Source organism: Mirounga angustirostris, unplaced genomic scaffold (assembly GCF_029215605.1).
Source record: "Mirounga angustirostris isolate CCGP_5_RB_7025 unplaced genomic scaffold, mMirAng1.0.hap1 SCAF_15, whole genome shotgun sequence".
Classification (NCBI taxonomy): domain Eukaryota; kingdom Metazoa; phylum Chordata; class Mammalia; order Carnivora; family Phocidae; genus Mirounga; species Mirounga angustirostris.
The window spans coordinates 48409202-48427382 of NW_026991723.1; the positions used below are offsets into that span (position 1 = coordinate 48409202).

The 18181-nt window shown below is 38.2% G+C and overlaps 1 protein-coding gene across 3 annotated transcripts in view; it reads right to left on the bottom strand.

The window, feature by feature from the left end:
* Window positions 1-287: 287 nt before the first annotated feature.
* ELAVL2 (ELAV like RNA binding protein 2) overlaps window positions 288-18181 on the bottom strand; it is a 140550-nt gene continuing 122656 nt past the window's right edge. For 2 of the 3 annotated variants that reach the window (XM_064579175.1, XM_064579174.1), the window contains 3 exons: window positions 15040-15193; window positions 11334-11559; window positions 288-3056 (listed from right to left, as the gene is read on the bottom strand). In XM_064579175.1, coding sequence (XP_064435245.1) covers window positions 2729-3056; window positions 11334-11559; window positions 15040-15193 — 708 coding nt within the window. In that variant the 3' untranslated portion in view covers window positions 288-2728. Of the gene's footprint in view, window positions 3057-3657; window positions 3697-11333; window positions 11560-15039; window positions 15194-18181 lie in introns of all 3 variants that reach the window. The other variant, XM_064579173.1, reaches the window with a different exon arrangement.

Below are 18181 nucleotides of genomic sequence, written 5' to 3' on the forward strand. Positions count from 1 at the left end.
CATCCAATTACCCAAACTTTACAACTAGCAGATGAAAGCACATATTCCTATAAAAATTACTCATTAAGTAATATTTGAAAGCTAACTATTAGAAATGTCATTCAAAAAAAATTTTTTGCACATTCTACTTCAAATTAACATGCTTCTGGAATTCTTACTTTAGATAACACAGCTTTCAACTAAAGCTCTGAGAGAACCTCTTAACTCAAGAGGGTAAGTTTATTAGCCTGAGCACAGGAGCCCCCAAAATGTGTATAAAGACCTACTCACCACACTGTTCTTTCCCTTCAACTTTGTTTATTGATGTACTGAACATGAAAAAGTACAAAGAATCCAAACACAAAAGAAAACATGTACAGCCTCTTAAATACTCAACAGAATATATTTTCTATTCCAACAGATGTGAATTAAGTCATACTGTACAACTTCAAATAAATACCAGCCTTACATTTTATTAAGTGCTCTGATAAACACTGTAAAGTGAAGCACAATTTGCATGCCCTCTCATCAATGCCTTGGTTTGCTACAGTAGTTTAGGAAAGAAGCATGTAGCTGCTGTTTTCCCATGAGGGAAACCTTATTTTTTTTTTAAGTATATACATGTATTTTGTTTTTTTAGTTTTTTTTTTAAATGCAGAAGGTTAACTCTGACAATCTAAATGCACCTAAGGATATGAGAAAGTGCTAAGCCAATTGATTTCTGAATAGCATTGAGTGGGTCAGCATGAAAACTCGCTTATTCACTTTAGCACGCGCCTCACAGTATATGTACTGTACTATACTGAAAAATTTTATAACTACAATTTTAAATAATAAAAAAAACTCAACGCAACCGCAAAGATAATGTACAACTATGTTATGCATAGCACATTGCCTGTTCTAAGGGGAAGCATGTGAGCATCTCAGTTTATACAAAAAGCAGGACGTAACTATATAGTTCTCAGTGCATCCTGATGAAGGCATTTTTGCCTTCAGCTTTTTTGAAAATTTATTATAAGCTAGATGCTAATCAGAAAATATTTTGTATTTTTTAAAATTTCTTTCATACATGGTAAAGACTTATTTTATTATTTCCCCAAATAGTGGTTTAAGCATCATACAAAGTTAAATTTCAGTAGCATACAGATATTTATGATTTTTGTATGAAAAATGTAAGGAAATTTGTTCAAAACCTATGGTTATACTCATTTTTTTTTTACCACAAACATATTTATAAACGAAAATGTAGCATCACCATAAACAGCTGAAGCTAGACTATCTACAGACAAAATTAGCAACAAATCTGATGCACTGTAAATTCAAGTCCTCAGGACAACAAAAGTGATTAAGCAAGACCTCAAGTAACAATGTTAATGCCATTTACAAAGGAAAAAACTGATACAAAAACATTCAAAACCTGAACATCACTTGGCATGTAAGGGAAAAAAAAAAAAATCAAATTAGCTGAAAGGTTCATAAACACAAGGTCTTATTTACATTACACAAAGCTCAGGTGTTAGCCTTGAACGTAACTTTCAAAATACCTTCAAATATATCCAACTCAGATCACTTTTGCCGATTTGCTGCAGTACAAATCATGTGCAACATCTTTTTTTCCTTAAGACAAAACAATTCTTCAAACAATACTGCAAGTACATCACTAAACACCATGAGCTCTATCTGAAGGGATTTCTTTAGGAAGAACAGATTTTTTTTTCCCCCATCTCTTGGTAATTTAAATTTCTTGCCTGCTCTTATATATTCTTTTGTAAATTTTTTTTATTTGTTTCAAAATCACAAATCAATGTGAGCCACCTATCACATAATAACCAGGATGATCAGACACTCCACTGGTGATTACAAAAACGAAACCAGCAGTGTTTCCCCCATTGATTCTACTCCTTTCATACAAAGATCTCAAAAGTAGTATTTTCTACATCATAAATCTTTCTAAATTTTCCAACCGCTGCAAATTTCCTGGTAAATTTTAAAAGCTCACTAGGTGTCATATGAAGAGATTTCTCAAAGTATTCAAGTCAAAATATTTGTTCCAGGACCAGTAAAAAGTTTCTCCAAATTTTCTTTTTTATAAAAATAGATGCTTTTTTTAAACCCACATCAAAGAGGCTCTTATCTCTTTGGCAAGGTACTGCTTTACGAAAAGTTCTCCAGTATTCTTACAATAAGCGTTTATAATGTAGCCCCCCCCTTCCCCAACCCAAATCATAATTACAAAATAAATACTGTTTTTAACTTCATAAATAAAAATGTAAACTTCAAAATACTTTTCTTAGACATAACAGCAATGCTTTAAATGTAAACCAAACACAAAGCTAATCAGAAAAAGAAATAAAAGGGGGAAAAAAAGACACAACCAACTGAAGAATTACAACACAAAGCCTCAATATTTACTCACAGGTTCAAGGCAGTTATGTAAAAAGAAAAGAAATGTCTTCCCTTAGCTGAAACACTTTAAAAGGTCCACCTTCTTCAAAGAAGGCAATAGAATGCAATGTGACAGGTAAAAACCCTGTACCTCTTGTCCATATTCAAACATAAAAGATATTTAAGAAGTTTTAATTCAAATACTAGCAATAAAAAATCTCACATATTTCTTAGGATGCTAAGTAGTCGTTTTATCCCCATCTCAACACTGACTTACAAAGACATTTACTAATGTATAAAGTTTCTCTTAACTTGCCTTTGTTGTATAGTTTTCATATATAAATGGACTGAGGACAAGAGCTCATTAGGCTTTGTGCGTTTTGTTTGTCTTAAAGGAGACCTGCAGGACTCTGTCTCCCAGACGGTATCCATTGAGGCTAGCTATCGCCATGGCAGCCTCATCATAGTTTGTCATAGTCACAAATCCAAAACCTTTGCATTTATTGGTGTTAAAGTCACGGATGACCTTCACGTTGGTGACAGCTCCAAAAGGCCCAAACATTTGCCACAGGATACTCTCATCTGCGTCAGGAGCCAGGTTGTACACAAAAATACACCACCCTGTTCCTGGGTGCCCAGGGATATTAATTCCAGCCAAACTGGTCATTCCATCAATGGTCATTGGAGAAAACCTACTGAACAAAATAGGAAACACATACACACACACACACACACACACAACACACACACACACACAAATAGAAACAGAGGTTGGTTACAGCAATGGACGTATTTCTTTTCCCCTCCCGTCCCAAGAGTTTCAGTGACCCCCTCCCCTCCAACAGATACACACAACTACCTGATGTTTCAACCAAGGTCTGCGTGTGGCTTGCAGTGACATGCTATACTGACAAGGTATTAATAAATTATGAAATGGTCATTATATGCTGTATTGAGTCATATGATCCACAATAGCAAAGAAATATATTTCGAATATATTTAGAAGTGGTTTCATGGATTAAGCAGGACTGGGGGGAAGGGGTGCCAACACATACGTACACATGCTATAGCGTCGCAATGCAATATAAAACAAGTAATGGGGTTTTTAAAGACCAGGTGGCATCCAGTGGTATAAAAATACTCGAATCAACCATGCTTCAAAAACACAACTTTTCATTAGACTGTACATGCAAAAGAAAACAACACAAACTCATGAAGGGTGTCACTCCCAAAACCAAAGAAACTAATCAATTATGGGAAGGGACTGTGAGGATCATGAACCTCTATCATTACCTCTTTACTCCATAAGCCATATTGAGCAGATTGTCCAACCTGCAAAACACATATTTAGCAAACTTCAGTTTTTAATTTTCCCCCCGATGTTCAAGAAAGCTGGGTTTGTTACTGCCATCTTCCAAGGGGAGTATCTGTATGTTAATTTTATGTGAACTCTCAAAACTTTGGGTCTTCTCACATTCCTGAAAGAATGGGTACCCACTTCCCTAAGACACTAGTTCTTCCAATGGATACAGTTTATCCCTACAGTGATCAGAACCATACAGGCAAAATGTAAGTGGTCATTTGAGGACACCTTTCAGAGAGGAAATGTGGAGGCTCTGCAACAGTTCACCTTTGGATTCTCTTCTACTACCAGGTAAATTTTAAGTGCTCCACATGCACCTACATGTACTTTATACTACTGTTACAAAAAAGAAGAAAGAAAGAAAACAGGCCTCAAATGGAGTTACCTGTGCTGAGCCCCATGTCAGCAAACCAAGACTTCACATCTAAGCTAATAGTAAGTTCAAGAATACAAACTTTAACAATCAAGCTGGAATTACCTGGTCAGCTCTAGTGACCCCCACACCTTTCCCCCAAAGGAAGGTGACCCTCACGACCTTGCCTGAAACAATCCACTCTTTGTTAGAAATGTCCCTTTTCCTGCTCCCTTCTGCCTGTAAAAGCCTTCCATTTTGTACAGATCCTTGGAGCTATTTGCTAGGTGAAATGCTGCCTGATTCATGAATTGTAGAATAAAGCCAATTTGATGCTCAAATTTACTCAGCTGAATTTTGTTTTTTAACATTAAATTTTATAACTCCACTGACTCCTGTGTATACCAAGGCACACAGATTGACTTGCCAAAGACCACAGGGCTAGTAAACAGTGACACCAACATTCCATAAATTTCCCTTCAACCTCTCAACTCCAAAAGACTTTCTTTTCTTACAAAATGGTGTATTACAGGTAGAAAGAACCTTACAGACCGTATTAGCTCAATCTGCCATTTCTCCGTGTGCTCAATTAAGGTGCAGAGAAAGACAACAGACTCATTGCTTCAGTGAGCAACAGGGCAAAAAGGTGAGACCCAGCGACTGATGCTTATTTTGACTACGCTACAGGAAGTGTAGCTCTACTCAAGTTCTAAGAAGCCAGGTAGAAACAAACCAACTTGAGCTTCTCTTAAAATTTTTAAAACAAAGTAGTTGCAGGTGTGTAGGTACTCTTTAAAACTCTCCATCCTTTTCCTATTTCAAAAATTAAGTTGATTTTATAATACTTGATTCTTCTTGCTTGGTCAGTTTCAAAGAGACCATGCTGATGTTCCAAATTTCCATAATGTGTACCAATTAATTGCATGTGTTTAGAGGAGGTGGGCATAGCTTATGGTAGACGGAACCAACCTCAACTGCCACAATGTTCAGCACTCTCCAAGTGAGACCCTGAGGCAGGGGCAACAGTTTTTTTCTTTAACACCTATGAAAGGTACATCTGAAAAGCACCTCAATGTTACTGTCTAACCTGTGCCCTCAAATGAGGTTAGGGCACACATGAGAGAACAATTGCTTCAATCGCTTCTAGTTTTATAAAAGCCAAAAAACATCTCTTTCTGGTCTTTTAGAATTGGAAAAAGAATCTTCACACATGCCTATCCACAATAATCACCTCTGGGCATTCTGTGTGTTTTGCAAAAATGGAAAGAAATAACCGAGCTGATAAAATGCAAAGTGCAAGGAAACAGAACAAACCACAGTGACAAAGGATCCTCATCTGTGTGTGTCTGTCCTGTCCCAACACCCTCTCAGAAGCAGGGGCATGTTTATTCCCCATTGTGCCACTAAGCATAAAGCACAGGCCTGGATCACTGCAAGTTTATAATAACTATCTGTTGACAAATAAAGCAATATGGTTACAAATACTATCCTTAACTACTTAATCCAGAATGAAAACTATCAGGAGGGCTGGTTGGGGAGCCTGTTTGTACATGCAAGGAGAAAGCATGTATGTGGAAAAAGTACACAGGTGGGAGGGCTTGGTTTTCTGCAGAGGCGTTAAGTCAAAGATGTCATGCCTCTATACGCCAAAAGAAAGGCCAGAAACACCAGAAATAAAGATGTATACAACTTAGTATATCACCAACCATAACGTAATCTGATACAGATAATTTCATACAATGACTGGAATGATCAATAAAGAATGCATTTGGCATATGATACCTGTAGAAAAGAATGGCAACTGAAGTCTCTTCCCTAAGTGCTGAAGGGCCCAGACACAGAGACACCTTATTGATTCACTCAAAACAGAATTACACCATCTCTGCCCAGGTAGGGGGTGTCCCACTTTTCCACCATCATCTTACTCTACCAACTGAAAGTCCAGAGATTGGATCTCCTAATCAAGTTTTCAGTATTTTCAAGACAGGAAACTAAAACTGCCCCAGAAGTGAATTACATGTGTTAGGGAGAGAGACATCTCATTCACCATTCTTCATCCAAGGACCCTCTAGGCAGGAGGCCTAGGACATTTATACTAGGATCTCTGAGGACTCTCTCAGTGGGCCTCCTATGTGCCCCACCTATGAAATCCTATGATACACTGTGATCCTGCCCATGGATTTCTTTCTTCTGTACCCATTTTCAGAAAAAATTCAGTCTTCTGGAACTTAAGCCAAGTTATCTGTCTAAACACCATCCCCCCCACATACACCAGCATCTCCTTCCACCCTCCTTCCTCTCTCCCACATCCCCCATTAACAAGGAGAGCCAGGAGGAGCATGGGACATAAGAAATAGGACGTAGGCAAGGCTAAAAACTCCAGCCTGCATGCAGGTGGACCTGGCAGTTTTCCCTGCTCTCTTGGCACCACACACTCATGCTTCTCATGGGAGCTGTAAGAGAGCAGTGGGTGCTCCACATGGACACTATGCACCCCAAATCTTGTAGCAGCTGGAAAACTGTAAACTAAGTAAGCATCTTCTCTTGTAACTGCTTAGTTTACAGTTCGCTCAGACATAGGACCACTATTATTCTCCAGAATTATATATCTTTGCTGGGTGTGTCCAGAGCTCAAGGACAGTCATCTTTTATATGTGGTCATTTAAAAATAGAAGCCAATCTTTAATGGAGATCAAGTTAGTAGTGTCCAGAATGATCCAGGGGGGGTGTGAATGATGACGTACTACAGTGTGGCAAGAAAAGAGCCCATTAAAAGATATTTTTAACTTTAAAAATATTCTTTACTCAAATTTAATGGATGCACTGCACCCAGTACCCTCACTCAGTCCCCATGCATTGCTTACTTTCTGAGGTTAAGACTGAGCAGTCCATCAAGGGACAGTGACACTCTTCCCCTATTCTGTAGCTTGGATATAATCCACTTTACAAATAACACATGAAGTGGATATGGAGGATTAGATAGGGAAACCTAGCTTTAATTAAAATAATCCTCCAAGAAGAGGTAGCTTCACAAAGATTTCTATAAAAATCATCATCATCAGAGTCAGGACGACACGAGTAAAAGCAGCCCAAGTAAACAAAAACAGTGAGAGAGCGGACTATTTCTGATTATTTCTCCTCTTCCTAGTACAAAGTCCGCTATGAGGTTAGACACAAGATAATCCAACATGAAGTTCAAAATTACCAAAGATAATTTTATGAATCTCGCTTTAAAGATATAGGATTTATTAAGATACTGGATAAATGAAAAGTCAGTTAGCATGATAATAAGACATTAAAATATTGTTTCTTTCATCTTTATATGTATTTTCTATGTTTGATTAGGGTTTATGAGTTCACAAATGTACTAGTACAAGCCCATGTTCATATAATTTATGAAAAAATATATACTGGGGATACTGTATATAAACATTTTCCTCTCAACAGGAATACAACTCAGACTAGGCAATATTTTGAATAGAACCATGTATTAGGTAGAGTATTCCCATTTCAAAGTTAGAGGTCTACAAAAAGAAAACACCTACTTAGTTCCCAAGAAATTTAGCTGACGGGTTATGGGGAGGCCCACACACAAGTAGAAGGGGAAATGTGAAGTCAATTCAAGTCAAAAATAAAAATATAAAGAGAGATTTACTAATGGGTAACAAAGTGCAACTCAAACTCTACAAATAATGGTTCTCAAAACCTCTCCAAAGCACTGGCCAAAATGTGCTTTGAAGTCAAACCACAAGATCATCAACTTACCCCTTTTCCCATTAGATGGTGTCATCTAACCTCTAAGAGAAAAGAATTATTCAGGAAGACTGATACCAGTTTATTCCAAAAGGAAATTATGATACTAGCAACCAGCACATGCCTTCAATGCAACACAAGCACGGACTTAAAAGGCTCCTTTAAAAATGTATAAAGGCTTACAGAAGTAGGCACATAGGCCATCAGACTAGATCACAATCAATAAAATTAAAGCTGCTCCACAAGAAGAGAGATGAAAAATTTGGCTGAAAGCTTAATTCTGACACCGTGTCCCAGAAATAAACTTAAGGCTTCAATTATACTATCCATCCAAATAAATAAGGATGGTTTTATTTTGAAAACTGTAGTCAATTAAGTAAGCATGTAAGATCAGCTGTGCTCATGTTAAAAGATAATTCTCTATTCGTATGGGTTGACTGCATCATAAACTTCACAAGCCCACTTTTGAACTTAAACGTTACTGCATGGGTTTTACATTTTTTTTGACCTTAAAAGATATTGTGCATTTCATGAATATTAAAAATATCCTTTACTATTATTATAATACTTATAACTTGTATTCTCCAATCTCTTTCAACTCCCAAGGTACTATGACAACATAAAAAACACAATGAGAAATGTTCTAAGTGTCTGCTGGAAGGTGACAAACTGAAGGCTAGAGCATTAGGACACAGATGTTAGGGACAAAATATTTCTGTAATATTTCTGTAATGATCTAGACTTGAATGAGAGAAGAGCAAAATACCAAAAAAAAACAAGCAAGTCCTTAATTCAACGGTCTTTATGAAGAGAAAGAAGATTCAACCTTAATTCAACAGAAGAGGAGGGAATGAAGGCCATGACAACCAAGTTTTTAAAGTATTAAAAGCAACCAAACATTTATCAGGTTAAACCTGAACTCTAGGAATAAAGGCTCCCAATTTCTTCTAAAACTGAGTCTAGACCAAGCACTTTCACTGAGCTCAAAGACTAGTGCATTACTTATTATCTATACAGAGAGTATGAAAGGAAGGAACAGAGGGCGGCAGAGATGAGAGTCAGGAATTTGAAAGGACAATAAAAATCTTCTCCGTTTTCTGAAACCGAGTCTCCCTTACAACAGACAATTCTTATTATTCCCTTGTTTTCAGAATTTCTTTTTCTAGGAGTCAAGGAAAGGAAGAATTTCAAGTTAATAACATATGGGACAGAAAGATAAAAGCAAAGGATGAGCAGAAAGATATTTAGAAAGATATTAAATTTGACCATCAGAACATCCTGGAAAGCTTTCCCAACCCACAAGTAAGCAGCACGGAGCATGCAGGGAGTGGGCTGGGTGGGGCTGTGTGCAGACACCGCGGTTACCAGCCTGTCTGGAGTCCCCTGCGTGCCTCACCATTTCAATGATCAGGCATTCTCCTGCAGATCCTGCCACCTCAGACTTTTGGTCTGATCTTCCTCATCATTACAGTCTTGACTCTCAGAACACAATTTTACTTAATAACCACCATAAAATGAAACCAGAGCTTACAATGGAAAACACCAGAAATAACCAACAATTCAAAACGAACACAGCTCTCTATTAACATCAAACATTTTATATTTTCACGGGGATGAAATCAGCCAGTAAGTCTCAAAGAACCTCCCTCTATGTAAGCTCAAAACTCTTTTCTAGACCCCAAGGAGTTCTGAAGTTAACTGAAGAGGCTGTCCAGGAAACACCTCTAAAATTCGTTCAAGTCTGCAAAATTTGCTGAAAATATTATTCACTTTAAGATGCCACGCAGGAAACCTATAGGCAGAGCTAAAAAAACAAACAAAAACAAACGTTTTTTTTTTAAGATTTTTCTCCACAAGGGCAAGTATCAAGTTGCTCCAATGCATCTCTCCCCCTACAGCCATGGCCTCGACCACCCACCATAGTCAAAGGGAGCAGTGTTTCCTGACAGTGTGTTGTTTTTGTTTTGTTTTTTTTCAACATCGCAAAGTTTAAAGCAGAGAGTGAACACAGGCTCAACCAACTGGGTAACCCAGTCATCCAGTTTCAAATGGATCCTTTTGACAGTACCACCTTTTCTGCCAGGGCAAAAGCTAGCCTAAGTAGGAACTGAACACAGTGTTTATGGCAAATTTCTTTCTCACACCTCAGGTGACACAGCTGAGTATTTTTTTAAAAGCAGGTATCTGACCGATTTTATCTCCACTCTTTAACACTCTATTAATACCCCCATGAAAAAATGCATGTGATTTAAGCTCAAAAACATAACTCCTCATTAAGTTACATTTGTGATCCTATTTTTGGTTATTAACTATTCTGCCCCTGCAAGGAATGAAAGAAAACTGATAATGCACTTGGGATTTAAAAAATATATATATTAGTATGGGGTTAGATGGAATTATGGCTGCAGTATATCATATGGCCAAAAGGATATTAAAAAATGTTCTTGAAAAAAAAACTGGGTGGCTTTGCTTATGAAACCAGAAGTTCTTTGTGCTGTTTAATGTTTTAAAGTCACTGTTCTCACATGCAGATTAAAATGACTCTTGATTTGATTGTTACCCCAGGTTTAAATTAAAACTTGAAAAACTGAAATATTTATGCTTGTCTACAAGATAGAATGTCTTCTTTGGGCTGAAGATGCATAGTCATTCTACGGACTATACAGGGGTCTGAAAACTACCACCCACAGGCCAAATCCACACTGCCATCTGTTTCTGTATAGCCCAGGAGTGAAGATTGGCTTTTATATTTTTAAAGAGCTGTTTAAAAAAAGGATCTATATGCTACAGAGACCATGACCCCCAAAGCCTAAAATATTTACTATCCAGCCCTTTATAGAGGAGGTTTGCCAACCCCTAAAACACAGGAAATAAAAATTTTAAAAGGGGAGAGGGATCCATTTGTAGAAACTTAATGTTTTCACATAGGTTGTATCTCCTTAGTGATGTACATATTAGAAAACAAAATAACTGAAAGAGCTTGACCTAAAAGCTAAAATACGAGAATAAAATCTTACCAAGAAAAAAAACTAGAAAGGGGAAATCAGAAGCACTGGAAACAGAACCCAGCATTCCATAGGTCAGGGTTTCTTAGCCTCGCACTATTGATGTTTGGGGTTAGATGATTTGCTGCTGTTGGGGGTTATACTACACTATAGGATGTTCAGCAGCATCCCTGACCTCTACCCAGTAGATTCCAGGAGCACCTGCACCCAAGTTGTGCCCACATAAATGTCTCCAGATGCTGCCAAATGTCCTGAGGGGCAAAATGACTCCCCATTTGAGAACGACCGCTATAGCTTATTGTCCTTTTTCGTTACCACCTTCAACATTAGCAAAACACACTACACCCCAAAGAGGTTTACTCTGTGCCCGTAAGAAAAAGAAAGAGACCACCACCAACAGTAAGAGCAAACCAGAATCCTGTCAACAAAAGTACTGCGCAGTGAACCTGAGAGTTCTGAGTGTAGTAGCTGGGCATAAGAACCAGACCATACTTACCTAAAACGCTGTGCCTGCTGAGCTAGTGGTCCTGGATACCTTCTGTTTGGAGACTGGTACAGCTGGGAAAGGATGGCCTGATTGGTTTTTTGGCTTGGATTATTAGCAAACTTTACAGTGATTGGCTCTGTGGCACCAGGAGGTTTCTGGCCATTTAGGCCTTTGATAGCTTCTTCCGCTTCAATCCGCTTGTCAAATCGAATAAACCCTACACCCCTTGATATGCCTATTGGTAGATTTGGGTAAGGATTTGGGAAAGAGGAAGTGGAAAGAGAAGGGAGGGAGAGAAGAAAGGATAAATTAATTTTTCCTTCTCAAAACATGTTTTCACCCACATGTAACATCCACCACAAAATCACAGGAGGAGGAAAGTTTTACCTTACCTTAGTAGCAAGTCAGTCTAGAATCACAATTTTGTATTTTTTTTAATGCATGAAGTCATCTATACAATCTGAATACCCATTATTACATACCTACCAATAAGCCCAGACAAACAGAAAGCAGGCAAATATGTCCATGTTCTCCCTACCTGCCGCCTTCTCTCTCCACATATACTCTCTTGTCTTTAATAATGTCAACAACAGCATGCCTGATTTCTATTTCTCAAATTACAGTATTGGATAAGCAGCTCAGAAATGAAGGGCACAGGAGCTTCCTCTCTTGTAACGAGGAGAACAGAACCAGGCACTTGCTAAAAATGCTAAAAAGCTATGCTAAAAAGACATCACAGTGGTTGAAAGATATTTCAGCTAAATTTTTGAATAATAAAGTTCTACTTAGTAATATTACACAGGATACTGGCCCGCTAAGAAAAATGTCTGAAGAGGCTTTTCCAGTTCCCTGAAACTCCCCCCACTGATTTTAACTAGTTATACTTTATGAGAGAAACAGTATTATATGGAGAAAAAGGGATAGAAGAGGACCTACATTTTTAAAATAAAGAAAATAGAAATAAAGCCTCAAAGCTTTCTGGCTTTAGCAGTATTGGTCCTATGGAAATTCCATTCTCTGTCTCATGCTCTCCCCACTCTGAGAGACAAGAATAGGAAAGCAGAGGGATGGCCAAATACCGGTCCAGCTTTTGAAAAATGGCAGAGAAAAACCCAACCCATTCCATTTAATTAGCTTTACTGGGCCAGCTGAGGTGGCCACAGCTGGCCATCCAGAGATAAACAGGTGGTGTAGGGAAATGCTTTCTTGGCAAGCAAATTGGCACTAGCTGTACTAGCTTGGGACTAGTAGCTAGAAAAGTCTAGATGGTTCAGAGTATGTCAATGAAGAGTAGAATGAAAGGTTATTGAGAAAGACAGGCTGAGAAAATGTACTAGACCATCATGATTTATAGGAACTTTAAAAAGGAATGAAGTTCTACTTGCTTTATAATTAACACTGTGTAAGTCCAATGGCTTAGAATTTTATTCTAAGGTGGAGAGGCATTTCTTCCATATACATTTATCTCAGCCCATACCACTTTTCCTTTCCTATTTAAGTTTTATCAGCTGTACACTATCACCACCTGATGGCTGAATAGCAAAATTGCAGGGTTTTCTTTTCCATTTCAGGTAAAGTGAATAATTTCACCTTGAAAGTCGTTAAGTATAAAGAGTAAAGATAAAATGGTGAAATGACAGTAAATGTATTCTTTTAGCTATCCACTAACATGAAGAATTAATAACCCCTAGAGCTTAACTATTCCATGAGGAAAGCATTAGATTAGCAATGCAATAGCCTCCACACAGACTGAGTCACCTAAACCTGAGGTCCTCTAACTTGAGCATGCATCAGAATACCCCAAAGTGGGGGGCACCTGGCTGGCTCAGTGGGTTAAGCATCTGACTCTAAGTTTCGGCTCAGGTCATGATCTCATGGGTTGTGAGATGGAGCCCAAAGTCTGGCTTGGCGCTCTGTGGGGAGTCTGCTTGAGATCCTCTCCCTCTGCCCTCCACCCACTTATGAGTGCACACTCTCACTCTCTCTCTGAAATAAATCTTAAAAAAAAAAAAAGAATAACCCAAAGGCTTGGTACAGTGCCCACCTTCAGAGTTAAAGAGATGGGACTTCGGTAGCAGAAGTGAAATCTACTCTCCACTCACCAGGTTTTCATTAAGAATTATGAATTAAAAAGCATGAATGATATGAACCAAAAAAAAGGGCATTTCTGTTACTTTAAGCAAATTTACCTGGATTGCTAGACCTGGATTTCTTCTATTTAACCAACTAGCAGTCTGTGTGATACAGCAGTGTGATACAGAATGTACAAGGAAGATTCTAAAATGCAGCTATGATGAAAAGACCATATTTTTTATATTCCTTCCCTAGACAAAATTTTCTTCATACAGCAAAACCTATAGGCCATTCTCCCAAGCATGTATATAATATCTCTCTACCCAGAACTCTAAGGAGGATGCTTCTTATGTATGAAGCCAGTTAACAGCACAGGGGAGCAGAACACGGGCTGTGTCTGTTCAAACTCAGATCTTCACTTGAATTAAAAACTTGGCCTGATTTTATTCTGTAGTTAATCTACTGCATCCTTTTTTTTTTTTTTTTTTAAGATTAGAGGAGAAAAAAATGATGTAGAATCTAAAAAGACAACAGATCAGTGAGACCAGGAGCTGCTTCTTTGAAAGGATCAACAAAACTGATAAACCTCTAGCCAGATACATCAACACAAAAAAGAGAGAGGACTCAAAATCAGAAATGAAAGAAGAGAAATAACAGACCCACAGAAATACAAAGGATTTAAGAGATTATCCACTGCTTCCTTTAGAAAGAAAACAGACATTGTAATACACGATGATACAATCTCCTCGGGTGGTATTAGAAGAGACAGAGAAAAAGGAGAAAGAAAACAGGGTAAGTGAGAGGAAAGAAAAGGAAGAAACACAAAGAAAATTAAAGAGGAAACTCTATCATAATGCTTTCCCCAAAACTCACAAAATCTTAATGTGACTGCTTGAGTATATGGCACTACTTAATTTTCCCCTCCTTACCATGTTTCCCTGTTTTCAATATGTTTTTAAAAAGAATACACATTGTTTTTATAGTAGAAAATTATAATTTATTCTTTAAAATCCATAATCAAATCTTTACTGCTAGCTTTTCTTTAAAAGCTTTGGCAGAAGAGCTCCCTTACAAAAGTTTTAATAAAAACCTATCAGTCTCCTCATTTCGGTTTGGTCAAAAGTTATACCAGGCATAAAATACATTTTTAACATTCAAAATGTCAAACTCTTACACATGCCCATCTGATACAGCATGGACCTGGAAACCAGCCTGAACGCTAGTGTGGACACAGTGTCATCCTCCCTTAGAGAACAAGGTACATACTGCTGCATTAGACTATGCTTTTTACAAAAAAACAAGACTGTTTTTAGGAGGAGTACTTTATGAGGAGGATAGGGGCTTTCTTCACGCGGCAGCTTGTAAATGAGGATTATATCACCTACAAATTTATTACATGCCATAAAACAGACTTCGAACCTGCCTCTTCAGGGTGGAAATGACTCAAGCTCACTCACTCCACTCCACAATCTATTTTTATCCATGCATATTTATGAACAATTCCAGCAGAAAATTGCATTTTCTGGTCCACATATACCTTTGATGTGTACCAGAGGCAAGACTGCTGTATGGAAAGGCAGACTATTTCACAATCTGCCACTCAGAAAGTGTGAAAGATTGTGTAGGGCAGCTGCTTACTTACCAGTGACCTGGTCAACAAGAATACGAGAAGTAATGATGCGGCCATACTGTGAAAAGAGCTGCTCCAACTCCTTCTGGGTCATTGTTTTCGGAAGTCCGCTGACGTACAAATTCGCATCTCTGATAGAAGCTGAACTTGGGCGAGCGTAGGAAACCTAGGAAAGGAAAATGAAGTTAAGCATTCACGCACACTCAGTTCCCTCCCTTCAGAAACTCAAGGACTGTCTAAAGTTAGTCAGCAGCTTTTCCATACAGATAACGTAAAACAGTGAAGTTAAAGCAGGTCCGGTGTTAACAGTTTTACTCATTTCTGGAGAAGATGCTCAACAAATGGGAAATGCCACTCTCTCCGGGGGGGGGGGGGGGGGAGAAGAAAAGATAAGAGTATTTATCCCTAGGTTTGCAGGTTTTCAAAACAAATCACAGAGCACAGTACTACTCATAGTAATAGGCTGTCCTCAGTGGGGCCAACCCCCTAAACCAGGAATGTAGGCTCAATGGAATAATTAAGCTTAAGGACTCTCAATTCATCCAACACATTCTTGTGACCTGTTTTTGAGCCTCTCCCATCTCTGCAGGTGGTAGTACAAAGTTTCTAAAAAGTCACCCTATTATCCATAAGTATGCCTTTTAGATTCATTGCCAAAATAACTTTCTATCATCCCTAAACTCCCAGAAATTTAAGTATGTGAAAGAGCTAGATCCCTTGTTATTCTTTGCTTTTTGTCTTCTTGTCTACAAGTCTCTGTAACATTGATTTGTCCAAAAGGTCTTGAGTTCCTTTATTGGCTCTACCTACCATTTTATGTATCCTTTCAAAATGCTTCCTCTCTTTAAGAAATAGTGTCCAAAATTCTAGAAGGATGGAAGACAAAATAAGTCTGCCTGTATTTATTTGTAATCAACATTCTTCACGTAAACTCTAAGGAACTACATCTCTCTCTCTTATCATGGTTATCCTCAGTATCTTGGCATGTGATAGATGCTTGAATATTTGCTGAGTAAAACCCATCTAATACCCCACTGATCCTGTGGGTCCATACCAGCTTGTTAGACCAGAGGATTTAAGGGACAGTTCATGCAGTCATCAAGAGCTTGCCCAAATTATAATTGACGGCTCTTTGCTTACATCTATCTCTGCCAATTTTCAGATAGCTCTAAGTCTCATGTGCTACTCCTGACCACATTCTCTCTGGTTTAATTCTAAGCTTTCCTGGACTATCTAACTGCAAGAACTGCACAATACAGCCCCCATCTTTCAGATCATTCATAAAAATGGCCAGTGGGTCTACTCAGATTGATTATTCAGGTACCATAACATGATAATTTCTGCTTGCTACTTTTATCTATTAGTATCCACCTTTAATCTAGTCCATTGTTCATTACAAAAACAGCAACAACAAAAAAAAACACCATCTTTTCAATTTAAACAAGCTTTTGGTATTTTCAAATATTTTCCCCATGGTTTAAATTATGTCCACAGTGTTATCACCTTTTTATTTTTGGCTTTTCAGGGGGAAAGAAAAAAAGCGAGGTTTTATACTCCTTTATAAAAGTCTTGCTATCTTTCATCCCTGCCCTGCTAGTGTTAACATTTAATATTCTTATCCTTTATTCAACAAATTTGCTCATTAACTAGTGAAAATACACCTATTGGTCAAAGACTGTATCTGAAGTCAAATGAGCACTGTCTCATCCTACAAACACAAGGAATTTAGAATAATGGTAGAGAGCATAGATAACTATTCACATGTGCTTTTTCTCTACACCTAAACACTTAAGAAGAATGAAGACTGGGGAACTTAAATGTTAAAAGTAAGAAATGAAGGAAAATTCCAAGTGATCACCAAAATAATTCAAGTGGAATCTAGTCTTGGGACTGCTATTAACTGAAAAAACAAAGCAAATGAATTACACATGCACTCAGCGGTATGAAAAAATGAATACCCAGTTTCTTTTCTAAAGCACAATTCTCAATTATCAGGGTAAGCTAAAAATCCCACCACTTAAACTCTTGCTTTCAGTGCAGGGAGCTCTCAGCAAGTCAGCTGTTGGGTCTGCTCCGGATCATGTGACTGAAGAGTTCCCTTTAGGAAGAGCCACTTCCCATGGGCAAGAGAGTCAGCATCTGCATATTCTCAAAGTTAAGCTGGGAGGCTCCCTTCCAAGGGCTGATGAAGCATGGGCTCAAGCAAGGCATGAAGTAGTATAATGTAGTTATAGGGGACAGCTCTCTAACCAGTATGCCTGGGCTCAAAACTATGTGCAAGTCATTAAAGGCTCGGTGAACTTGCATAAATTATGTAAGTCTTTTATCACATAACTGGACCTTCTTTGTATAGTTATTAGGATTAATAAAATAATTTCTAATCTACATAAAATTCTTAGCACAGAACCTAAAAACCTAGGTGACTATAAATATTATTTACTTCTCCATGCATCTGAGAATATAGGTAAAGACACAGACCATTAAAGTTGAGAGTAACCTGAGTCCATTACTGTGTTCCAGAATAATTTACTCATGCAGTGACATTTACTGCTCTGTGCATTTCAGAAGAGTGTGGGTGGAGTGTTTTAAAAGTTATCCTAAAATATATTTAGGAAAACGGGTTTATATTTAGTGCTTATATAAAAGCTTTGAAAACATACTTGGGTCAGTTATGTTATCTGCTTTTTTTTTCTTCAACATCTGGTCTTGAGTTCACATTGCTTCTTTAATTCTCAGCCTGTACTGACAATCTTTTATTTTCTGTATTCTTGATGCTCTAGCATCTGGGGCCTTGATCCTGGAGAGACTGCCCCTCCCAGGGACAGCTACTTCCTGGGAGATAGTAAATGACTCCCCTGTGAGCATGCCTTTGATTTATAAACTACCAATCCAGAGCCCATACCCATAACTCCTTTATCAAATTCTCACACTCCAAGCCTATTCCCCCTGTCCTAACCCAAGAGCCAGATGCCTGACAACTAGGAACCCCTACCCCCCACCAGGCTAGAGTCCTCCAAAATTACTCAAACTAACCAATGCTAAACTTACTCAGCACACCTACTCTGCCTCGCCCTTTACTTCCCACCAGGAACTCCAATAAAAGCTCTTGGCCATGCTCTGCCCTCCTCTCTGCCTCTTGACCATCCCTGATGCT